Raw genomic sequence first — 26,922 nt, 5'->3', positions numbered from 1 at the left:
AAGTTTACCTTGTACTAATGCTCATACTTCATATAACCATACTGTAACATGACTCTCATCTGCTTTACAGAACTCCATTCTATACATTTTCCATTGTTGATAATTTGCCATCATACCGACGCATTTTCAAAAGACATTCTTCTAATGACAAGCACATCATGATTAGACTATGGAATCACTTCTGTAAATGCCATTATACAATATAAATATCTGACTTATGTAACAGTTTTACTACATAATAGCCTTATAATAGCATTAACACCTATGACATTTTTAGTTTTTCAAGTTTTTTTCAATATGTGATTGAACATGTAACGATATCAAGAAAATAAATAATCTGTTTGAATTTTTTTCCGAATATCTACCAGACAAGGTTACCTAAATTTCTTTATAATTTCCTTATAATCTCTGAAAAACTTTTTCCTTTGGTTTCCGGCACGAAAATGTACACGAAAAATACTCCAATCAAAGAAGCGAAACTGAAGATGTAAAAACTGCCGTCCTGTCCTATCAAATCAGAAATTTGTAGGAAAAATGGAGTGAGTATGAACGCCAAAAACCAGTTGATGGTAGCGACAGACGAACTGGTGATGCTTTTTATCTCCGTAGGAAAGAGTTCAGAGGAAATTACCCACGGAATAGGACCCAAACCGAGAGAGAGAGCTACCATAAAAATACACAGCGCTCCTACTGGCAAGAACCAGAGTTTTCCCAGAGTGGTTTCATCTACATCTGCTCGGTATTTGAGAATGAAATAGACGGCTAATAAGAATGTAGTGATTGTAACAAACAGTGTGGAAACGAGAAGCAGAAGCCGCCGACCAAGTCTGTCAATTACTAGAGATGCAGCGAAAGTTGCCACCGCTTGTTTTCGGATCTATATTAACGCCTGAAGTTTTAAAAATCTCGTTAGTATACAAAATGACGGAATTCACTCCAGTAAGCTGTTGGAAAAACATTAGAGATGCCATCTGCGATAATAACAGAAGACTCGATCCAGAACATCAAAGATGAACGAGGTTGTCCAAAGCTGCCTGTTGAAAAGCCAAACTTCGATATCGACCGCCAAACGATATTCATTCTCGTCTTCAAGAACAAGGCAACTAGATGAAACTAGAGCCCAAAAACAAAAAAATCATCCTATCATTGGTGCTAGGATGAATCACTAATGCATTGCTGGGCAGTTCTTAAATGAAAAGCCTAAGTGAAGGCGATGACATCTCCCCTTACAAAAACGTTATTTATTATTCTACGCTTATCAATGATAAACGAGGCCCAAAAACTATAATTCAGCATTCATATGAAAGTATTTGTTTCAAAAGTATTTTTCTTTCGAGTAATTCAATGTTTATATGAAAATAGTTATTCCGAAAGGGCTTTTTCTTCCAGTGTCTGAAAGTTACTTCTTTGCACGATCTACACATTTTTGTATACAGTTAATTTTTGAAATTGATTGCTTCCTTCCTTTCTTTGGAAGAGTCCCACATTTTTTGTATCAAGGTGGAGAAGTAGAAGGTCAAATACAGTTGGACGGTATCTTAAAACACGAGTTTCAGAACACATGAACATGAAAAAGAATATGCACACATTTTTGATTTTGATCACCCAACTATTCTAAATGTTCAACCATCTGTATCCAAGAGACTTTTGAGCGAAATGATACATATCCTCAAATGCGATAGTGTAAACACTAGAAGAGATGTCGATGGCCTTAATACAACATATTTCAATTTGCCATTGATTAAAAAACAGACACCACCTTATCAGAATCTCAGATAAAGCCATTCGTTTGTTTCATGTCGTTTTGTGTTGTCTCGGAAATTTTGGTTGTTTGCAATTTTTTTTTTAAATATATATCTAATATGTCTGATGGTTTTTAAAATAGTAATATTATCAACAGGAAAAAACTACTTTTCGGTGAGTAATTTAATTAAGAACCAATAATTTCTTATGAAATGGAAACGATAATAATCGTATAAGTTTTGTGGAAGGTATGTTGATGAAAATTCATTGTTACAGAGCCCTGAAGAATAATTTGAATAAATTCGAAACGTCGGCAAGAAAACTATTGTTTTTTAAAGAAACATTTGATCCTGTTACCTAACCAACCTTTTTTTAGAATAATTGCAACATTTTTTAAACTTTTTTCGAATCTGTCGAATCGAACTTACGGCCTTCCGATCGTGAGTCGGGCGCACTACCACCGCGGCCAATTCCACAATTCCGAATACATGATAACTGCCTTCTGAATATTCACAAATCAATCAATCAATGAGGAATTGAAACTAGTTTTTTTTTGTCATCTTCATGAGTAATTACAAAAATGGAGAAGTCGTTTGCATCAGAAACAATGGTCCTTTTCGGGGTTTGAATTAAAATAAAAACATAGAAAAAGAAGGAAAAATATCTCATATCCCATCTCTAGAATACCATTGGTTGAATGAGTTCTGGAAAAAGATTAGTGCGAACAAAACACACCTGTAAAGTAGAAGGTAAAGTGATGAATTCAGGATATGGAAGGGGACACAAATATGAAAGATTCTAATATTGAATGAACAATTCATGTGCGTTATATACGAAATGAAATCCGCTTAACAAGTGGCTTATCGCTGTTATACATTACCAAAAAAATTATCTTTCTTAAAATAATTCACAAATTACACAAAAATCTGCTTGAGATCAGCTTTTTCTAAAATCATCTATTCTCTGGGGAGTCTGCTGCTGTCTTTGTCCCACCCCCTGTGAAAATTCCAAAGAAAGAAAAAGTAAATATAAACTTTATATTCATTTTGAGAAGATTTTAAAGACAATCTGTATTTACTAACGTCACCACCACTTTTTGATAAGTGTGAGACTATACCCATAAAACATAATGATGATAGGGATAATATCTAAACAAATTCAAACAGCGGTATTGCTGTACTTATCATGTCTAGACTATTATAATTCTAACAATTGATATTCAAAAGATTATAATGTTCCAAAAATGTCTATGTCTCAATGACATCTATTTGCAAATTTTGGTATTTTGTTCACCGAAGCATGAAAGTGTGACAGATAGCTGTGTTGAGAGGTTGTATATTTTTCTCGTATTGTTGCACAGGAATACTTGACCCCAACTCTTCTAAAAGTTAATAACAACGGAAAAAATTGAGTTTTTCACGTGATTCAATAATTAGTTGTGACAATAGTCATGACGATAAGTTAAGCAATTTTTAAATGCTATACGATAAATTTATTCTGAACTATTTGGATGTTTCAAAATATTACAAATAAGGCAATCAAAATGTTGGGATATATTCAGGAAGAGATATAGGTATAACAAGGAAGAAGTGCAGAAATTCGATTAAATGGAAAATTTCAATGAGGGGCGCATTATAAAACCCAGCACTTTCAGAGATCGGGATATATTGTGTGTTCAAAAAAACAGTACCCTGATAGCATTCTCTTACATTAAGTTCTTTTTTGATACACTAACGATAAAACAGATCGATTTTTGATTGTAAAACTTTTTAGCATCTTTAAGATTAAAAATATTAAATTATTATTATTATTATTATTAATTAAATACAGTCAGGGTGTCTGCAGATAATAAAAAAGAAGTAGGTATTGTTAAAGATGCCAATGCCACTGATAAATAAATTGAAGAAAAAGGGTCCAGAATGGGGTCCTTGAGGTATTCGAGACAAGCTCTAAAACTATTATAAAAAATTTTTGTGATTCCATTTGCTCAGAGTTTAGCAATTGATTTTATCAAATGCTGTGTGTATAGAATCAACTTCAATTTATCTGAAGCTTTAGTGATGTAATTCTGAAAAAATAATAGGTACTTTGAAGTTGATTCATTCTGGATAAATCTATGCTTTCACTAACGAAAAGGTATGTTTCTGAACTCCCAATTTACTAATGTTATTATAAGAGTAATTGTTTAATGTGGATATGAGCTAATTTGATATAAAAATAAAGATATATATTTTGAAACGTGAAAGGTAATATGTAAATATAGTTGTTTGTGAGTTGAGTTGGAGTGAAGAAAAAAAGTTTGAATAGTTTAATGTATCTCTTCATTTTGTACATCCGTTATTTCATTCAACAACTTTTAATATTTTCGATTTCTGTATTTTGAGACAAATACCTATGCAGTAGGTAGTAAGAACCATATACATATAATTATTCATATCAATATTTCCAATTTCAAATTTCTTGGTGCTTTTAAAGTTGATCCAAATGCATTGAAATTGTTCTGAATTCGTATAAATTTCTTGAGGTTCATTGGCGGTAGATTCGGATACATTTCATTGAACTTTCTACATGTTCTGCTGATAATTTTGTCACACTGTCCAAAAATAATAAACAAATTCATAAGAACTTCGTTTGAATAGTTTTGTTCCATCGTTTTGAAGGTATTTGCAACTTCTGAAGTGACGAAAATGTCGATATTATTAGGAGAATGTCACAACGCTACTGTCAAATAGTAATCATGGCCTGCTTACCAAATACCGAGTGGAAATACCATTCTGAAGGGACATTTTCACAAATAAATGTTCATAGGTCCGAAACTTGACTAGTTAGGTATAGGTATAATATACATAGAAAGAAAGCAAATTTCAGCAGCTTTCCGAATTTTCAATAATATACAGGGTGTTCCATTTAAAATAATCAAATTTCAGCAACTTTTTCAAGCAAACGAAAAAACTGTATTTTTTTACCACCCTGTATTGAAGTAACGGAGATTAGGCTGACGTGTGGGAAGTGTCCAAGTATCACCTAACTCCAAACCAAATTTCGATATCATAGTACTTCTTAACTAAAAGATATCGGCATTTTTAGAAGTCATGATTTTCGAAGAAAAAAATTGAAATTAATTTTTATTTCGAAAACGGTAACAGATAGGTATAGGGAAATATCAAGAAAAGTTGTCGGGCAATTGTTGGAGATTCCAAAAATAATATTATATACAGAGTGTTCCATTTGAAAAATCAAAGTTGCTACTGCTTTCTAATAGAAGCGGCAACACCGCATTGTCGAAAATATTTTAGTTGGCTAGAGAATGTCCGAATATGCCCTCCATTAAATTTTCAAAGTGATCCGTTGTCTGGTTCACCAGAAACGTCTAATGTGCCATCCACCGTGAATCAGCCTGTATATGAGTCATAAATCGAAAACAGCACTACTCCCAAATACCAGAACTACAATCTTCTCGACGCGCGTTTCGCCAACTTAGTTGGCATCTTAAGTTGATTAAGTACACTAATTATACAAGCAATAATCATCCTAGGATTCAATTCAGTAATAAAAAATTAAATTTTTGTTACCCACTTTGCTTGCAACTCAAGATGAAGAAATAGGTGTGATGTATAAAATGAAAAATTTCTCAATTACATTTTTCGATTGTAGCAAGCTTTATAATCTAACAGTATGAATAAAATGTTTCACATCCATTTGTTTATTGGGCGATATATCAAATTTCAATTTATAGGCCAATAAATTGAATAATATTCCATTGTGATAATCTGCTGTTGAGTAAACAACCTTCACTTGGATTATCGTACACCAATTTGGAGATTGAAGATGGATATATGAAGCAGTGTCAAGTCATAAGAATTTATGTTTGCCAAAACTCAAAAGTGAAATTTAAGGATCCAAGTTATTACTTGGGACTCAAGAGTGGAATCATGTACCAGTCTTGTCACAAGTTTTACAATTTAAGAATTCATGTTCATCATTTGTTTCTATTAAACGCTTACAACCCGTGCATATAGATATTATAAGTACAGGTGTATATGACAATAGCTATTCTCATGCAAAAACGGTTCCATTGAAAAGTAACAATTGATTGTTTATGATTTCCTTTTGACTGGATGTAGGTATGAGTCTACGAGACTAGGTGTGTTCATTTAATATACATCTGAGCAATCGATGAGCTTGCTTTGCTCGGCAAGGATTCAATAATGTAGATCTATTGTCTCAGAAATATCTGCTATGTGTTTGGTATTTATCAGAGCGTTGAAAAAATGTGATCGGTTAGCTCCGATTCACGTTAGGATCACATAGATTTTTTAGTTTCCAGTTATCATATTTAAGTAAAAGAAATTGGTTGAGTTTCAGTTTTTTTTGTAAGATCTTCGACTTTTGGTAAATTTTTTGAATTTTTTGACTCTTGTTTGTCATCACATACCTTCAAAGAAAAGTTGACATTACATTCTCATTTACATTATAATGCCATATTCAACGCTAGTCATTTTTAAATAGTAAAATTAATTAGTATAACGGATTTGCATTTTAAAAAGAATATTAATAAGTATAATTCTGTTGTAGAAAAAAATTTCATCCATCATATGATTGAGGTTTCATGATGACGATAATATTACATACGAAATTTTGGCATTCCAGATAAAATCAAGCTTCGTAGACTCTGAACACACCACCAGGTGTTGAATTCATCTGGATTTTTTCTGAATTTTTGTGAATTGACTACCTGAGAAAAACAAAATCAGTCTTTCGTTGAGGTAACATGCAATTCATTCTATGATAGATGAATAACTCTATTAAAATATTTAGTGATAGAAATAAACGCCTTGAAATACCTCCTAGTGTTGCAAAGTACTGTTGAAGTCGATTTGGAGTTCCATATTGAAGTAAATCACGAGCATTCTGGAATACAGAAGAAAATACATATAACATTATATTTGGTCTTCTGGTTATTAATACGTATTCATAACCTGATTCAAATTAACTTGGTTCATTAAAGAATATATATATATCCTTTTCCATGGTGGATGATTGACTATTATTCACTTGTTTATTTGAATTAATTTTGTTTTTCAATTTTTAAATTTGAAACCTTTTCCACAAACCATCTTACACGGAAATTATCATACATAATTCCTCCACACACCCTTACCAGCATAAAGTTGCTGCGTTCCAGAGAAAGCTGAGTTTGATCAAACAAATTACGGTCAACAATAGTTATATGGTAGATATTATAGACTCCATTCTTTCCAAAAAAACTACAAAAACAAGCCATGGACCTGGTCTACCCAAATTGAAGAAAGAATGCGTAAACGTAGCTTACAGAACGAATGATAGTCTGAGTAAATTAATTAAAAACAATGAAGAGAAGAGAGTATATAAGCTGACTTATGGCTCTTGCCCAAAACTGTATATTGACCAAACAGGGAAAACGTTTTCCCAAAGAATTAGAGATCAGAGTAGATAGAGAATTAGAGTAGTTTTGTAAATTGAAAGGCCAATCCCACATTTGTAAACCACCTTTTAGCAGAAGGACATGAGTACAATCATGAATACGACGTGTTACATGTAGAAGAGAAGTGTTTGAAACCCAATCTTCTAGAATGTTTAGAAATCAATAGATTCAGGAATTCGGGTAATTTACTGAATAATCAATTAGAATTGAATAACTCCCCGTTACTAAATGTTTTTTCAAATGTGTAAACATATAATAAGCTCAGGTAATTTAATTCATTACAAACATAGGTAAAAATCAGGTAATTGAAATGTAAGTACTTCTAATTGTAAAACTAGATACAGTGGCGTAACAGATTGAAATTGAAAGAAAATACTTTAAAAACACTTTAAAATATTATATTATTACCAAAAAGCACTGCTATAATACAATACTGCCTGTTTTATAGACAAATAACAAATATTATCAAGAAACACTAAAACGATTTACCGAAATATTTTTCAGTCCCGTCGGTCACGGCATCCCGTCCGAATAATTAAATAAAAAACAAACGCAGTCGTACAAATCGGGACGTATGTCGCTGGTTGGTTCGGTCTCGCGGAGCTTGTGTTTTTTAAAAAGGTCGGAGGCTGGGCTCCCTTGCAACGTATGGCATTTATTATTTCGGTTTGATGGTTTATTTGTTATTCGTTCATGGGCGGTGCGTTTGACGTTTGTTGATGCAGGATACAGTGTGGTACGTACTACGTAGTGAGTGATAGTGTTTTTTCGGGCATATGATGTATTTATATTAAAAATGAATGGTAAAGTAATGATACCCAAGCATTTCTAGAAAAAAATTATCATAATCATCTGTCAAACTCTTTTAATTTATTGCGATTATAAACCTCAAATTTTATGGGGAGGCTAAGCCTCCCTTGTCTCCTCTGACGAGCCGCCGCTGGTACCTACCTACTCGTGAATGAGGAAGTTAATTATATCCTTCAACTTGATTGTGTTTCTTTCTTTGAATGCTTGGTCTTCACTTGGTCTTCCCCTGATAAGAAGAAACTGAACAACTTTACCCACGTTTTCATTGTCATGAGACTTCAACAGACTGGTATTATGTGAAGAACACCTTATAGATCTGAGTAGATAAAGAGTCAATTCCTTACCATTCACGAATCGCACATGAGTCAAACTTTGCAGAATTTTTTTGGAGAGCAATATCCGCCAAAGTCGAACCTTCTCTGAGGGAGTTTTTGAAGTAGAAGGTCCAATTCTTTTGCAGCTTTGGTACATCTACATATTCACCTGTGGTCTACTCTCGACGACTCATAAGGTTGAAATGGTTTTATTCAACCTTTTTGTGTTTTGTGTACTCAGGCATTTGTTTTCAGACCTGAGGTCCTATTCAACTTCCTTGCATTACCTCTCTCTCTTACATTTCCTCAGGGCAATGTTGTATCTCTGCTTGACTAGGATGAGGTTAATTGTACGAAGAGATTATTGCGCTTCCTGTAATCGATTTGCTGACAACTGAAAGTCTAAAGAATATCTTATTCAAAACCCTTCCGGTCTGTGCAAATTTCTAAGTCGGCGTTGAACACATACTTGTATGTGTGTGTGTAAAATTGTAGATACTACCTAATGTAACAATGTAATCTCTTTTCTTTCCTCTTCTGTCTTTCTCTTTGAATTTTATTTCGTCTCATTCTGATGGGTCTAGTAATGAAAAAAAGGTAAATGCAAATCGGTAACTCAAATTTAGTGAGATTTTTCAGGATTCATTTTCGATAACTTTTCACTTAAACTACTCAATTTTCTGATTGATTCGGCCGTTACTTGATGAAGATCCCTAGTAATTTCAAAAACTACACCTCAACGATTTGATCTCCACAAACTTTATTTGAAAAATATATCACAACATGTTTTGCTAAAGTTTGTGGAGATCAAATCGTCAGGTGTAGTTTTTGAAAAAATAAACTACTCAAGGTTGTGGAACAGAGTTTCAAAGTTTTCACAAGGATTATTCACTATTTGGGTTGCTTTTTTAATAACTTAAGTATGGCCAAAATACTTCTGTGAATGCCATATTTTTATAAAAAATTGGAAGGGATATAATTTGAAGAGATCAGTTTTTGAGAAAGAATTGTTTTTGGCTTTTTGCTTGTCCTTCTTTTTACAAAAAACATAGGAAAGTTCCGAAGAAAGAAAGAAAGCAATTAACTTTGAAATTAACTATTCCAAAGATGTGTTGATCATACAAAGAAGTTACTTCCAGATGCTAACTGGAAGAAAAAGCCCTGTCTCAACAACTACTTTTACATGAACATTGACTTACACAAAAGAAAAAGCACTTTCCAAACAATTAAGTCCATGTGAACATTGAATTAAAAGAAAATCACTTTCTCCTAATCAGTTTCTACTCCAAACATTCGTTATGGAACTGGATCAGGTATCATTCATCAGAACGCTATATAATATATGGAAGAGTTACGATATTGAATTTAACTTACCTGGACCACTTTCAACTTTAATGGCGAACTTCGAAGTTTCGGAATAAGGTACTTGTCTTATTACCATTTCATCATCGTTTTGAAGAATATTACAAGATGAAGTACTTAATTCATTCCTGCCATCACGCGAAAGAGTTAAATCTACTCATGTCAGATGACAGTACGTAAATATATTTATACACTCATTTAATTTGATCTCAGCGACACCTTCTTATAGGAGAGATTAGTTTTTGGGAAAACATTTTTTAGTTTTCTCCATTTTGTCTGTATGAAATTGTAGAAGTAGAAAGTCAAAAACATTTTTTTCTAAAAATTTTTGTTAACTTTCGATTTTTGTATCACTTATTCTCTTGACTCACTTCGTGAGTTGTATCTTTCAAGTTTTCGTCAGTTGACAACATTGCAGGAATTGCAAATCCATTTTCTTTGACTTAATTAATACAGAACATGAAAAATGATTGTCTTATTTAACCATAACGAATGCATTTCAAAAAAGTGAATCAAATTTATTCAGAAATGCCAACTAATGATGAATTTTCATGAATGTGAAATGGTATAGATTGTCGAATCAGCGTATAAAAGCGAAAAAATGGTTAGAAAAATCAGTTCAAAATCGAAAATGAATACTCAGCAAGTCACAGCGATTTTTCTGTGTGCCTTACTCGGCAGTACTTTGGGTCATGGTAAGTTTTTACTATAAGTAACTTGATTAAAAATTGTAAGTTCAAAAAAACATAAGCAATCTTCCAATAGAAAAATATTCCTGAAGAAACATTTTCTGAAATATATTGTTTTAAGCTCACTTCATAAATGTCTCATTCTGAAAAGGAAATACACAGGATTTGTTTTCCTTTCAGAAAAAGTTCTCAGTGTAAAACAGAAAAAATTATTTTGACATTTATTGAAAAAAAAGGAGATTTGTTTTTGCAAATTTGACAAACGTATTGAAAAATTTGGTTAAAATGACATGGCAATGAAATTTTAAAAAATAGGACAATTATTCACCTAATGGAAAAATAGGTCCTACTTTTGGTGTTTTTCGAGACTATTGGTAACATTATGGGTGTTTTCAATATGATTGTTACATGAACTGTATACATAGGTCCAGATGAAGTCTGAACCACTCTGTGGCTTGCATAATGTGAATACTACTACTATTTCAAAAATTATTTAATTTAGTCAATTGTTAGAAAAATTGATTCACTTCCACAGAATTCTTGGTAAAACAAAAAGTGTACCTTGAGTTTTTTCGATATTGACGGTTTCAAATTGTAATGATATTTTCTGTAGATGTCATTTATATTTAAAAATAATCTTATTACACCCTTTTCAATATCCTTATGCAGTAGTTATATTTGTGCAGAGGGCACACATCTGTCATTTCCAAAAAATGTAATTTTAACCCGTCAAAAAATTGTGATTAGCAAGGAAAATCATTGTAATAAACATCCTTCTACAGTTCGATGTTCAAGAATAAAATACTGTGTGAAAAGGAATATAAGTAAAAGATGAAAAATCTCAAAACCATTGATTTTTCACATGTCAGTACTACACCTAAACGTAAACCAATTGAACCAAACTTATACCGGATAGTAGTTTCAATGAACTCTATTTTATACTTTTCTTATTAGTCAATGGGCTATGCTTGAAGACTGGCAGTAAACAAATCTAAAGCAAATGGAACTTCAAACGTTCAAGCCAGTCTCTATATACCTACACAGTAGGTTTAATGGACTGACGTCTATCAGAAAACAACTACTCCCCTGGCTAATACCACGAAGGGCGTTGGATTATATCAGACAAGCGTCAGTGCAGGAATCTTCACAGAAAATGTCCTGCATATGCAATTGGCAATACAACTGAAAGAGTCGACCTTCAATTATGGAACGGGCACACTTCCATAATTTATTGATCTCTTAATATTTCCACCCGTAATGCTCATGTAGCCTTAGTTTATTCTAGCTCCATTGATCGAGACTTCTCTTCTGATTACCAATTGCAAGCCAAGTTAATCCTTGAAATACTTTTTTTCAGAATACTCAAGAGTCAAAAGCTTTGCACCCGAACCTAGATCATCAAGGTTAGCATCACCATATGAAGACCGCGCTTTGGCAGATCCACCAGGTGAATGCAGACTCACTTGCGATCAAGAAGATGACAAAGGACATCTGCAAATTAGTTTCAACGAGAAGACACAACTTTTTGGGGTATTCAACAAAATAGATAAAGTAGCACTTTTCATCGACATAAATGAAAATTTGCTAGGAATTTTCGATGGATCGACTGGAAATATGTTTATATTAGATCTGAAATCCCCAAATGGTACTGGTGTATACATACATGGAGGCGCGGCAAAATTCAACAGCATTAGCTTTCAGTCGACATTTGAGATCTTCTCGAACTTGACGTCACTCAAAGTATTCCTGGATCCGAAAATTGGAAAAACGTTCACGTTTTCCGATATATCAGGCGATCTCTCGAATATACTCATCGAATCATTGATCAGTTTATCAGATAAGTTCGGACTTGGAATTCAAGGCAATATCAAGGCTTCATTGACCCTCCTTGTCAAAATAAGTCTTTCCATTTCGACGTTGATCAAAGGTTCTTTGAAAGGTTTCTTAGATGCCAGTGGAAAAGGCCTGATTAAGCTGCATGGAGACTTTGTTTGGTTAGGTGGAGTTCTCGAAGGACTCGGAGTATTGTTCGGCAATATCAATGGTGGTTTAGCCACACTCATCGCAGCTAAAGTTAAATTCGATTTATCCTTGATATTCGGGTCAAGAAACGGGCTGGAACTCTTCATCAACATCCTTTTCCCAATTGCCGCGAAAGGCAAAATAACTCTCCTCGCTGGTCTTCTCAACTGTACCGATAAACTTCTTGCTCTTATTGTCCAACTTGGAGGTAACGTTTCGACCGGAGTTACTGGAGTCTTCAAAATTATTTTATACATCAATGTCCTCATTCGCGGGGAAATCGAATTCAAAGTGTTCTTAAAGACCCTCTTGGAATTTGCTGCCTCTAGAACTTCCCAGAAGAGCATAAATTTACAGATTTATATCGATGCTCTTACGAAACTAGTAGATATTTCGAAAGCATCCTCTTCGAAAGAATTGACGGAATTCGTCACTTGGGTGAACAATTTGCAGGCGGGAAAACTCTTCAAAGGCAAGCTCAATATTTCAGAAATCATCGTAATCTTGGTGAGCGGATCAGTAACAAATGTCCTGGTACTGGTCATTTCGGTTCTTCTGAAGCTGAAAGTGATCGTGGGATTCGGAATAGCAGTGACAATTCCCGCTCTACTCTTCTACCTAGTTCTACAACTGATAAGCCCTCATGGTCTATCTCTCCTGAAAAGTTTGGGCATTGAAATCGAAGAATATATAACCCCCGGTGACGTCATTTCAGGATTAACGAAAGGAAACAATATTCAATCCATCTTGAGCATCCTTGGAGGACGCTTCGACGTAGAAAAACTAGGGCGAGTATTCCCACCTTTTGGACAAATTTATCACAGCGTGTCTGTAGCTCTTCGCACATCGAGTAACGGGTCTTATGATCTGTCAACTCTCGTCAAATCTTCCTCGGTGCAAAATGACCTTTCGGTAATAATTAAAGGGATAGTGGATTTGGCTCTAACTACAAACGAGAAGTAAGCATCAAACCTTCTGGCGGATTTACCGGCGGAATTATTGATGGAATATTTGGAGGCGAGGGTAAAGGTAGTGCAGGAGGTTCAGGAAATGCTGGAGGTTCGGGAAATGCAACACTTTTTTAGATTTCTGAGCCCCTCCCTTCATGTAACGCGCCGTACTAAACTACCGGCAAGTCGCTAATATACCTTTGTTATTATGTTATTATTATTAAGTTGTTTTAATCGCGTTTGCTATAATGATAAATGAAACAAGATATTTTAAACTATACGCAATGCGTAATTTGTTTGTTTTATTTGACAATCACATATAATGTTATGAACATTTACTTGAGTATGTTAAAATTAGCTCAACTAATAAACTTTTATTACTCATCCAACATTCAGTTACTCGATTTTTTTGATTTGACCCTGTCCTCACATTTTTGGCTTTATCATCTATTGTTTTCCTCATGCTTTCTCCTATTTCAGCTTTGTTTTTAACAATACACTCTTAAAATAAAAAAATTAAATCACATACTTATTTTAATCTTTGGCAATGCAATTAGAAACGAAAACTAACTGAAATAAAATAATATCGTTTCTATATTCAAAAAAATATCCATACTTTTAATAACGTACTCTTCATACTACAGTGACTTGATTAAAAAAAACGTTATTTGCTGGCAGTGAAGGGCATAGGCTTGAAAAATATGTACTGTTGCAAGCGCGATGATCACGGAAGAACTGTACCAGTTCTACCATGATCATGGGGCTTGCAACAGAGCCCAAATATCGGAGTCACACTACAACTCGATAAATCATATCAGCATGACGACAATCATGATAGTATAAGTAACTATACTTAAAAATATATTAAATTTTGAAAAACAAAACCAGTATATTACATTGATTTCATAATCCAAAATATATTTTTCAAGCCTCTTTTATTCATTTCTCAGAGATCATCATATTTGAATTAAGTCACTTCACTCCTAAGCGTGCGACGAATAGCTATGTGAAAATAAATCAGTTGGAGATATGTACTCCTTTGTCCACGGATTTGCCAGACATCCAGATTCTTCCAATACTGGCATCTGGAGAGCAGACAAAGAGGATTCCGGATTTATTAAACCTTATACATCAACTTCGTCTTCGTGGAGCCAATCGACATCCTCAGACGATGTTTCACAACGGCGTCCAACGCAGAGTGGCTCATTTTCCCGTTCAACTTTTTCAAGTTTAATCTTTAGTTTGAAGTTTTTTTGTACGCTTGGCACTGCTCTTTTAATTCTTTAAACATTTCTCTTCTTCTTTTAAATATTTTCGTAGTATTTCTATTTCTTCGTGAACATTTTTTTTGCTAAACCAGTGTTCCTTGCTTCAGTAATAACATTTAATTTTTGTTGAAGCAGACCAATTTTCTTGAAAACAGTTTCTTGGTCCGGTTTGTTTGAAACGTTTTAGTAATGTACGAAACCATCGAAGTCGTGTGTAGGTCCGTAGACAGGATGTCCATATTGTCCACTATTTCTTTGTCAGTAATTTCACTTTGTTTATTATGGGTATAGCTCATTTTTCGTTTGATGGCAATGCTCTCTCTTCTGGAGACTCCGACAATCGATTCATAAGAGATTAACACGCGGGCGAAGTTACAGCATCCGAATCATATAAACGAAGTGGAAATAAATCAAGGATAGGCATGTATAGAACATTTAGACATATATGTAAGTGAGCTCAATAAACCGCGTCATGACAATTAATGCAGTGAACGCAACCACTATGTTCCTGAATTTCAAATTTGTAATATTTTGGAAAATATTCATTTAAATTACATGCTGTATAGGGGCATATTGATCTATATTTAACGCACAATGTATTTGAGGTACTTAATTGGATAAGGATTATTGTTGTATTGTTTAAAATCGCTTCGTAAAAAAGCCATTATCTCTCGAGGATAAAAAGTGGTTATTGTTGGTTATATCTAAGAGATAGACATATGCCATCCTGGACTTTTTGTTGAACTTTTTAAGGTCTCTCTGTGTTTCAATATGCAAATGGTATCTCTTTTTCACATTGTTCACCATCGCTATTGGAATCACTATACTGGAAAATGTCTACGTTGTTATCATACTCGTTATTACTATTAGTACTTGCCCAAGGAAGCCAACAAACATTTTAAGTAATTTTAACTGCACCAGTATCGAATTTCAACACTCAAATCGCAATCAACTCCTGAATTGAACATTGATGGCACGACGGCAATAACCATCCCCGCATTCCCGACCGAAGTCGGTGTGCTGATGTGCTAAAGGTAGCTAAAATACAGGGTGACAATTACGTATTCATACGAATGTGCCCCCAACTGTACGGAGTTATATATATATATATATATATATATATATATATATATATATATATATATATATATATATATATATATATAAAATCTAGAAAGGTTAATGCAGTCATGCTGCTGGAAAATAATTCCATGAAAATCAAAAAATAAATAGATAAGTACTCTTTGATCATTCCCATATTGATTTCAATTTAAGAGCCACCGGCACTTTGAGGGTGCCTAGAAGATGACAGTACTACCAACTGTCGAAAGCGCTCGCAGATAATAAAGCTTCAAATCCTTTTTGTAGAATTTAATATTGAAATATATATATATATATATATATATATATATATATATATATATATATATATATATATAAGATAAGATACATAATTTAAAAGATATTGTGGAAGATAAAATATTATTGTCAAAAGTGTTATTATTTTAAAGAATATAATTATACAAATTGAAAGTAATATTCGAACATTTGGTGATTTCAGCATTTTGGGGTGAAAAAGTAGTCAGAAAGTAATAATATATATGCTACATTTTGAAATAAATAATAATAATAATGAATATTCTCATGCAACACATAAATGTAAGCGTGAGAATATAAAAACTATAAAGCATAAAAATATAAAAGGGAATGCATAGAAAATAACAGTAAGTATCAACTCCGTAAACATTTTCAACTATACAGTTCAGAGCTTAATGTAAACATCAAACAAAAAGTTAAAAAAGTCACATAGTTTAAATACCAGTAGGTACTGAAACACAATAATTAAAATTAATTGTTTATATAATTTAAATTTCTGACTGAATAGAATTCGTCTAAAGAATAAAAAGCCTTTGAAATCAGAAGCTTTTTTGCAGACTTTCTAAATTTAGTGGTACATGTTATGCCTTTGATCTCAATTGGCAAATGGTTAAACATTTTTTTCCATTATATATGAAAGACCTCTCAATTTTTGATGACAGTGGAATCGGTAAACCTATATTGAGCTTATTTCTGGTATTTCGTCGTGGTGAAATGAAAATGTCCGTCCTGTATTTTTTTTGCACCAGATATAACATTTCCAATATAAGTATGGAAGGCAAGGTCAAGATTTTATGCTTTCTGAATAAAGTTCGACAGGAATCCCTGAATCCAACTCTACACATATTTCTAATTCCTTTTTTTTGTAGTACAAACACCCTATCAACAAAGTACACAGAGCAAAGTACACATTTTTTGCCATATTAGTGCCCAATTCATTTGCTGATACTCTGACTGCAAAGCATCCTGATGAATTTTTTTTACATAGGTTATTTATGTGACCTTCAAAATCCAAATTTTTATCAATTTGTAATCCCAGAAAATTGAGTACCCAGGTAGATATCTAGTGTGGAGCACTTGAGTGTGATGATGCTAGTTTTTGAGATATTAAATGACAAGAGATTAGCATCACACTAGTCTTTTATTTTTATAATATCCATGATGATCAAATCATGCAGTTCCCTTTTATTCTTGCAATGCCAAAATAATGTAGTGTCATCAGCGAATTGGGTTATTTCTGCGGTCATATTAATGCGAGCTAGGTCGTTAATATATAACAAGAAGAGAATTGGGCCTAGAACTGATCTTTGAGGAACACCACAAGTAACTTTCTGGAGATGGGATATGTTGTCCGGGAGTTTGACTTTCTGAGTACGTTCTGACAGGTATGATCTGAACCATTTCAAAGATATATCTCTAAAGCCATACATACACATCTAGTTTTTGCAGCAGAATTTCATGAGCCACGCAATCGAAAGCTTTTGAAAGATCTCAAAAAACTGCCGCTGCTATTTCACGATTATTTAAATTGAGATACACGTTTTCCAGTAGATGAAACATAGCATCTTCCGTGTTTTTCAAACTCTGAAGCCCAAACTGACTGCTAATAATAATATTATGCTTTTTCACAAACATCATAATTCTTTGTTTAACAAGTTTTTCTATGATTTAAGCAAGGGTAGGTAGCATAGAAATAGGCCTAAAGTTGGCAGGATTGTTAGTGTCGCCTCCTTTGTGCAAAGGAATAACAATTGCTGTTTTTAAACATGCCGGAAATACACCCGTTATGAAACTTGTATTTATAGCTTCTACCAAAGCGGTGATAGCGGAGTTGGGCAACTCGGTAAATACTTTTATGCTCATGTCATCCCAACCAGCCGAGTTTAACTTTTTAATTTCTTTAAGAATTTTTCTAATTTCCATAACATCTGTAGGCATGAAAAAAAAACGTTTCTGAAACTGATTTGTCTTTAAGAAAAGTCAATGGATTTATATTGGATTTTATATCTTTGGATAAATTATGTGCCACAGTGCAGTAATATTTGTTAATACAATCAGATTTTAGGTCAGTTTTCGTAGGAGCAATATTATTTTTCCCCTGAGGTCATTGATGATTGCCCAGCTTTCTTTTTGTTTGTTTGCAGACCTTTCCATTTTTTTGATATAATAAAGTTGTTTTGCAGTCCTTACAGTTCTTCTATAAATGTTTTTGTACCTATTATATAGGGAGTTGAAGCCTTCATTGTTACCTAAATATTTCCGAATTAAATATAGTGATCGTAGATTTTCTGCTGAGACCTTAATGCCGTTTGTGATCCATGGCTTTTTAATTTTAGTTTTAATTTTGCTAATAGGGAACGCAGTATTAAAATTATTAGAGATAGTTTCATGAAACCTACTCACTGGGTCATCATTGGGATGATGTAAATCATTCCACCTTGCATCATTGCAAAGATCTACATAAGTATAAAAAAATTTTTGCTGTAGATTCTTCCAAAGCGCTTCTTTGGCCTCGATAATTTTTGACCTCCTTGGAAATTGAACAAAACAGACTCATGGTCAGATAGTCCAGCAATGACAACTTTACAGCTGATTTTTCGGGTATTTGAACATACATAGTCAAGAATAGTACTTGAGTATTTAGAAATACGTGTAGGAGAATCAACATGCATTGTGAGATCGAATGAAGAGAATATCGAAGTCAGATTTGACTAGGCAAAATAAGACTTTTTTTAAGTATACTTCACAAAAACACCTCATTTTCATAAGAAGTCTGTATTTAATAATTTCTTCCCGAAATAAACATACTTTTGTTGAAATGTTAATCAATTTCATTACGAAGTCCTCAGTTATTCTCTAATTCCTACTGAGTAAGATAAAAAGGATCAGATTAGAAAACTATTCGATTGATGATTAACTCTTGTAAGACTTTAACTAAATAATTTACAAAACTGTGACACATGTTTCACTACACAATAGTTTCTTCAGACATATTCAATTCTAACTGCTATCAAGTATTGGTAAAAAGAGCTATTAGTTACAGATTTCATAAAATATTGTAAATTCATTTGCAGTTCACATAAACTCCGATATTACTTGTTGAGCATTTATTAAAAAACTTATTTTCATTTTCGATATGTTCAGGTAACAAAACATGCAGAAGTGAAAAATATTTCTCAATGAAATATAAACTGTCATAATGTAAGAGAACCTATTTTTACAAATGTGACTAGAAGACTTATGTAAAGACTCAATTATTTTTATTTCAACCTGATTGATTTTGGTTGAGTATTTGGTTCAGTACCAATGGGAATAGTGGTATTAATGAGATCATGAACTGTGGTTTACCACTACGAATTGATGAAATTGTTTGAAGCAGAAGGTTTTCAATTATAGGTTTAAATTTTACAAATATGTTGTGATTGTGAACAGAAACCCAAATTTATATTTTTTCGGTCATATATTTGTACACAAACACTAACAAACATTTTCTAAGCATAAATACGAATATATAATAAATATATAGAAATCAACAACGAAGAGACTAAGGCTATGGCTACATTTGCGTTTTGTTGTTTAGACAAGATCGCAGATATGGGCAGAGCCGAAGTGTATTGATAACCTATGTGTACTGTAAAATATTGTAAATATACCCCCCTTGAAGTGCTGAAAAACTGTAATGAATGAAAGAACAAGAAATGAGCTTTAGGAACAGTTAACAAGACAATGCATCAAAATCAGAATGAAAAAATATAGAGAAACCAAATAACAGTGATCAGATAGAGTAGGTGTAGGAACTGAATTTGAATAATAATATTCATTGTTTCTATTTCAATTCAAAGTGTGATCAAATGCAACAATATTTACATCCATATTTATAGCAAACATATATTGATGAGAGAGTATAAACTTTCACGACCGGAGACAATTTTGTCAACGCTATTTTTTCTGTTTGCTGACCGTGGTCTGCACATTTTATGCCTAATGTTTTGCCTACGACTGCGGTGCTTTGATGACAACCAGAACACTTTTTCCGTTGTCTCATCGCCTTTGATAACATCTACCGCAGTCGTAGACGAAACGGCATGCTTACAAACCTTGATACTACAGCCATCAAGTCCACAAAATACTTTGACCCATATACATTCACTTCAAATAAAGTAGCCCATCACCATTAATAACTCCGATAGTGATTTTTGTGTGTTGGCAATATGGTTTTGAGATAATAGGTTAATGTTGGTCCCAAGCAGAATGAAAATAATGAAACTACTTTTTGAAGCTCTTCAAAAATCATAGATTTTACAGTATATTTTTCCAGAACAACCATGCAAAAGCCTGATCTAGGCAACTAGATGATTGAAGAAAACCAGTAGTACAAGTTTCAATAGGTTGGAAAGAGATGAATATGTGATAAGATATATTTGTATCACTATTGGATGAATTATATTTTTTATTGAAATCTACAACTGATCTGGAATGAACAAACAGGGATATCATTAAAGCTATAAAATAAACATGTGAATATCTCAAGTTCTATTTCGTTATTAGTTTTTTCACCAGTACAGTCGTTAGATATTTTCAATAAGTAGATCAGTTTATGTTCAAGTATAAAGCACATTTAAGATTTCACTCATTTACCTGCATTTAATTGAAAGTTTCAGCACTTTGAAAATGGAACAAAGATGATATAGTGTGTGTGTGTGTGTGTGTTAATAAAAATTGTTTTAAATATTTTGATGTTCAATAACAGTATTTTATTCATCACTTTTTCTTTTCACTATTAGCTGAGACAGACAGAGTCAAATTATAATATGCAATAAATTAATTCACTTTGAAAAACACTCTATTTTCTCTTCCGAGATCTATAAGTGTTGCAATATGTGTTTTGAAAAACATTTTTTATCAATGTTTTCGCCACTAAGTAGAAATGAACTTCATGTTGCCTAATAGTACATATTTTAAAAACTATAAATTGTTTCAACAATATGATCTGCTATGGGATTTATTATCAAATTTTTATTTCTGTGTGTTGAAACTGAATAAAACGCAATAAATATTTAATGCGTTTTATTTCTCAAATATTATAATGTCTGAGAAAAAGGTGAAGAACATGAAACTGCTTTCTGAGTCAGAGGAGGAGGTGAAAGATATTAACAAAATATTTGCCTCACTGTATGAGTTGTAGTTTCATAAAAAAATTAGTGCTTTACCTGTCATTGCGTTTAAAGTAATACTTTATCTACCTCTGCAAATAAAGTGCAACTGTATCTACTCTTTAGAGTTGATAAAAACTCACTTCAACATATGCCATAGAAAAAATGTATACATGTTATATGTTGTTTATTGACTTTCTCCATTCATAACTAAGGTGACATGGAGTAAACAAAATCAAATGTCAAGGCTGACGCTTCAGAATCAATACCTGCTAATACGCAGTTCTTCAAAGACAACAGACACAAAGACTCTTCATTCTCTTTGTTTCAATTTCAGCTTATGCAAACAATTATTCTCCTATAAATACCGAAATAAGTTAGTTATTAGAACACGTTAGTTACTTTTATAATTTAGTATTCTGTAACTCAAAATAAATATTTTTTAAAAACTTATATTTCCAAAAGGAAATAGAACATATATTTTTATTATCGCCTATGGTAAATGAGGTAAGTCAAATTATTGGTGCATGTGATGGTATAGAACATAAATTACTGTACCTCTGAGATTCAAAAGTCGCATATGTAATTCAAATACAAGAAATCCAGGAACGATTTGAATAAAAACATCACATGGACCAAAATAATGTTTCAATTTGCAGGACACTTCATTAAAACACACCAGAAACAAGTGGCTGAATGAATCCTTACAATGGTACAGTTTCATATATCCCATTAAAGGTCACTGTACATTCGTGTACCTGTTTCAAGCCCGTTTGTAATCACAACTGAGGGTTGCCCATTGTTGTACTTAGCTAGCTGGCCGTACTGACAACCAACGAGACAGAAACACGTGTCTGCATTTGAGTGTTGTACCCCTTAATTTTCTTCGTTTTCTAATGTAATTACGAAAGGGGATTTTATTGAAAAGGCCAGTGAAACTCGAGTGAGGAAGTAGCTTTTCTGAATTACAGTAAAGGAAAGATACAACACGTACAAATCAAATTTTTGGTTGCTGTGTGGGATTGACAGAAAAATCAAACCAATAATATCAAAAATGAACGAGTGAAAAAGTTTTCCTTGTACTAATGCTCATACTTCATATTATCATACTGTAACATGGCTCTCATCCGCTTTACAGAACTCCATTCTATACATTTTCCCTTGTTGATAATTTGTCATCATACCAACCCATTTTCAAAAGACATTCTTCTAATGATAAGAAAATATAATAAGCACATCATGACTAGAATATGGAATCACTTCTGTAAATGCCATTATACAATATAAATATCTGACTTCTGTAACAGTTTTACTACATAATAGCCTTATAATAGCATTAACACCTATGACATTTTTAGTTTTTCAAGTTTTTTTCAATATTAAAGTATGTGATTGAACATGTAACGTTATCAAGAAAATAAATAATCTGTTTGAATATTTTTTTCGAATATCTACCAGACAATACCCAAATTTCTTTATAATTTCTTAAAGTCACTCACTCAGCGCCAACTGTATCTCTGAAAAACTTTTTCCTTTGGTTTCCGGCACGAAAATGTACACGAAGAATACTCCAATCAAAGAAGCGAAACTGAAGATGTAGAAACTGCCGTCCTGTCCTATCAAATCAGAAATTTGTAGGAAAAATTTAGTGAGTATGAACGCCAAAAACCAGTTGATGGTACCGGCAGACGAACTGGTGATGCTTTTTATCTCCGTAGGAAAGAGTTCAGAGGAAATTACCCACGGAATAGGACCCAAACCGAGAGAGAAAGCTACCATAAAAATACACAGCGCTCCTACTGGCAAGAACCAGAGTTTGCCTAAAATGGTTTCATCTACATCTACTCGGTATTTGAGAGTGAAATAGACGGCTAATAAGAATGTAGTGATTGTGACAAATAGTGTAGAAACGAAAAGTAGAATCCGCCGACCAAGTCTATCAACTACTAGGGATGCAGCGAAAGTTGCCACCGCTTGAAAAGCTCCTACAATAATAGAGGCAGTTTTCGGATCTACATTAACGCCTGAAGACTTAAAAATCTCGCTAGTATACAAAATGACAGCATTCACACCACTAAACTGCTGGAAAAACATCAGAGATGAAGTTACAACTAAAGCCTTTACAACGGACTTTTGAGTGAAGGTTTCATATAGGGAAACAGCTGTTTGGGTGCTCTCTTTCAAAAAACCTTCAATCTCGTTGATTTCTGTGTCTATTTTGTAGGTTGGGCCACGAAGTTTCGATAAAGCCGACCTTGCCTCGTTGTAGCGTCCTATCTTTAACAAAAATATCGGTGATTCTGGTTGAAATACAAACAGAATGACGAAGATGAAAGGTATGCAGGCGCACCAGATTGTGAAATGTATTGGGTTCAAAAATTTTCCGAAAATGTAAGCTAGGAGTATACCTATTGTTACCATCAGCTGAAAAAAACTTCCCAAAGTCCCTCTCAGACTCTTGTGAGCGATCTCGCTAGTGTATAATGGGGCTGCAATGCAGCATGCCCCTGCTGCTAAACCAGTTATTAAACGTCCAAAATATAACATCAACACGTTATCCGCAAATATCAGTAGTAACCATCCAACGCTGAAGGGGATAAATAATGACAAAAGGGTTTTTTTTACGTCCAATGATGTCACAGATGAATCCAGTAGGAATGCACATGGCCATTCCACCAAGAGTGGCAAATGAACCTGTCCATCCTATTTGGTTGCGGTCCAGTGAAATATTGTGATATTTACCAGCTTGAAGGTCGTCCAGAATCGGAGAAGTCCATCCAAGTACGGTACCAGCTGCTAAAGCTGAGAATGTGGCTGAAACAAAGGAATATTATTTTGGGGTTATGTGACTGAGCTGTTGAAGTCATATCTCCTATAAGCTGTAAGTAAAGGTGATGACATTGCCTGTTAAAAACGCCCGATCCAGAACATCAAAGATGAACGAGATTGTCCAAAGCCAAACTTCGATATTGACCGTCAAACAAGATTCATCCTTGTCTTCAAGTGCAAGGCAACTAGATAAAACTAGATCCGAAAAACAAAGAATTCGTGATTCAACACTAGACAGCGCTGTTTTGACCCCTCTTGGTCCCATCAGTGGTGCTAGGATGAATCCTACATCACATATTTATTCTAATTTTTGGAATAGGGTATCATTAAAATGATATGTAAAACCTACTGTTGATGTGTCCTGAGAAACAGTAATCTGACATTATTCTTATACATTTAACAAAGTTCGTTTCAATACACCAACGATTCAAGATTAGAAACTGTTTTAAAAACCTTCAGGATGCCTGCAGATAATAATAAAAAAGTACTGTTAAAGATGTCAATGCCGTCGATAAATAAATTGAAGAAAAAGGGTCCAGAATGGGGTCCTTGAGGAATTAGGACATTAAGAAATTGAACTACCGATTTTGACACTGTAGGTATGGTTTGATAAATAGCTCTGAAACTAATTTAAAACATTTTCAGTGATTCCGTAAGCTCAGAGTTTAGCAATTATTTTTTTCAAGTAGAATCAAGTTGCAATTTGTTGACTAAAGCTTAAGTGATGTAAATCTGAAAAATTAAAAGCGCTTTAATGTTGATATTTTTCTGGATAAATCTTTGCCTTTCACTAATAAATATGTTTCTAAACTTCGATTTACTAATGGAATTATAAGAGTAATTGTTTAATGTGGATGTGGGCTAATTTGATATGAAAATGAAGCTACATTTGGAAATGTGGTATGTTAGATGATATGTAAATATAGCTGTTCATGAGTTGGGTTGGAAAGAAGTAAAAAAAAAGTTTGAATAGTTCAACGTACCTCTTCATTTTGTACATCTGTTGTTTCATTTAACAACTTTTATTATTTCTGATTTGTGTATATTCAGACATAATCTACGCAGTGTATGGTAAGTACCAAATGATAATAAATTCATAACAGCACTGCTCCCAAATACCAGAACTAAAACACTCTTCTCGACGCGCGTTTCACCAACCAAGTTGGCATCTTTGAGATGAAGTGGTCTAATTATATAAGCAACTCGAAATCAAATTATTCTTATCATCCTAAAATTGAATTCCGTAGTAAAAAGGGAAATTTTTGTTACCCACTTTGCCTGAAACTCAATATGTATGAGATGAAGAAATCAGCGAGATATATAAAAAATATTTTAATTACATTCTTAGATCGTAGCAGGCCTTATAATCTAACGACAGTATAAATAAAATGTTTCACATTCATTTATCTGTTTGGCAATATATCAAATTTCAATTCATAGGCCAATAAATTGAATAATATTCCCTTGTGATAATCTGCTGTTGAGTAAACAACCTTCAGTTACAAAAACACAAAGACCTTGACTAAAACATTGTATCAACATTTCACTTTTAACTCATATTTAGGCTAGATAACAGCATATAAAGACTTTACTAGAAACAAAGAATATGCAGAGTATATTACTGTACACCAATTTAGAGATTGAAAATGAATGTATAGAGCAGCGGTTGAAATTTGCTGACTCAAAACTCAAAAGTGAAATTCAAGGATCCAAGTTTTTACTTGGGACTTAAAAGTGGATTCATGCACCCGTTTTGTCATAAGTTTTAAAATTTAAGAATTCATGTTTTTCATTTGCTTCTACTGAACACCTACAACTCGTGCACATGAATATTATAAATACAGGTATATATGACAATATCTGTGCTCGTGGATGAACGGTTCCATTGAAAAGTAATGATTGACTGTTTATGATTTCTTATGACTAGGTGTATGAATGTACCCTAAGACTAGAAGCGTTCATTTAATATATTTCTCAGTTTTTAGTTTCCATATTTAAGTAAAAAATATTGGGTTGAGCTTTAGAGTTTTTTTTGTAAGATTATCAACATTTGGTTAAATTTTTGACTCTTATTTGTCATCACAAAGAAAAGTTGACGTTACATTCAAATTTACATTATAATGTCATCTTAAACGCAAGTCACGTTTGAATAGTAGTCCTGTTGTAGGAAAAAACTTCATCGATCATATGATTGAGGTTTTATAGTGATGATGATAATACCACCAATGAAATTTTGGCATTCCAGATAAAATCGAACTCCATGGACTCTGTGATCACGTTATTTCAAACTTACATCAGCTCACTCGACTCCAGATTTTTGAAACCGAACACATCAGCTGGTACTTGAGTTCATCTTGAATTTCTTCTGAGAGAAAGGGAAATGATACAGAGATATTCATTCCACTTATACTTATGTGAATTGACTATCTGATAAAAAAATTACTCTTGCATTTGGATAACATGCTATCCATTCTGTGATAAGAGAAATGACTATTAAAATATTCAGGGATAGAAATAAACGCCAGAAAATACCTGCTAGTGCTGCAAAGTACTGTCGAAATCGATTTGGAGTTCCTTCGTGAAGTAAACTACTAGCGTTCTGGAATACACAAGAAAATACATATAACATTATGTTTGGCCTTCTGGTACTTACTACGGATTCATAACCTGATTCCTGATTTGAATTAACTTGGTTTATTAAAGAATATCTGTCTTGTTCCATGATGGTTGATTATTTATTAACACCTTTTTTATGTGAATGATTTTTGTTTTCCAATTTTTGAATTTGAAACTCTTTGTTGACAAAATTTAATAATCAAACAAGTACGAGATCATTGTTGCCAAACCACGATAGAGATATCCAATATCCAATGCCTCACGACCTTGAAGTTCTTTATTATTTCATCTTTGTTAGCAAATGAACCAACATATCCAGTGCTGT

The 26,922-nt window shown here is 33.2% G+C and overlaps 2 protein-coding genes across 2 annotated transcripts; one reads left to right on the top strand and one right to left on the bottom strand.

Moving 5' to 3' along the window:
* LOC111503488 (facilitated trehalose transporter Tret1) lies at positions 1-26,922 on the bottom strand. Its single transcript, XM_023157792.2, is given in 5 exon segments — positions 1-378; positions 22,618-23,774; positions 23,776-23,966; positions 26,514-26,580; positions 26,635-26,922. Coding segments are annotated over 4 exon segments (1,458 nt in total). The 5' UTR covers positions 26,704-26,922; the 3' UTR covers positions 1-378; positions 22,618-22,643.
* Positions 10,170-13,880, top strand: LOC111503489 (uncharacterized). Its single transcript, XM_074172511.1, has 2 exons — positions 10,170-10,388; positions 11,740-13,880. The coding sequence occupies exons 1-2, from the start codon at positions 10,295-10,297 to the stop codon at positions 13,365-13,367; spliced, it is 1,722 nt and encodes a 573-aa protein (XP_074028612.1). The 5' UTR covers positions 10,170-10,294; the 3' UTR covers positions 13,368-13,880.

The sequence above is a fragment of the Leptinotarsa decemlineata genome, unplaced genomic scaffold (assembly GCF_025532065.1).
Source record: "Leptinotarsa decemlineata unplaced genomic scaffold, Ldec_3_MD MMD2_tig00000133_RagTag_RagTag, whole genome shotgun sequence".
Taxonomy (NCBI): Eukaryota; Metazoa; Arthropoda; class Insecta; order Coleoptera; family Chrysomelidae; genus Leptinotarsa; species Leptinotarsa decemlineata.
Note: the sequence above shows the minus strand (reverse complement) of the source record. Positions and strands in the feature narration are given on the sequence as shown.

Bases quoted from the DNA above. Each gene is read 5' to 3' on its own strand.
- LOC111503489 (XM_074172511.1), top strand. From the start codon at position 10,295: ATGGTTAGAAAAATCAGTTCAAAATCGAAAATGAATACTCAGCAAGTC. The intron at 10,389-11,739 runs GTAAGTTTTTAC...ACTTTTTTTCAG, and splicing joins CGGCAGTACTTTGGGTCATG to AATACTCAAGAGTCAAAAGC.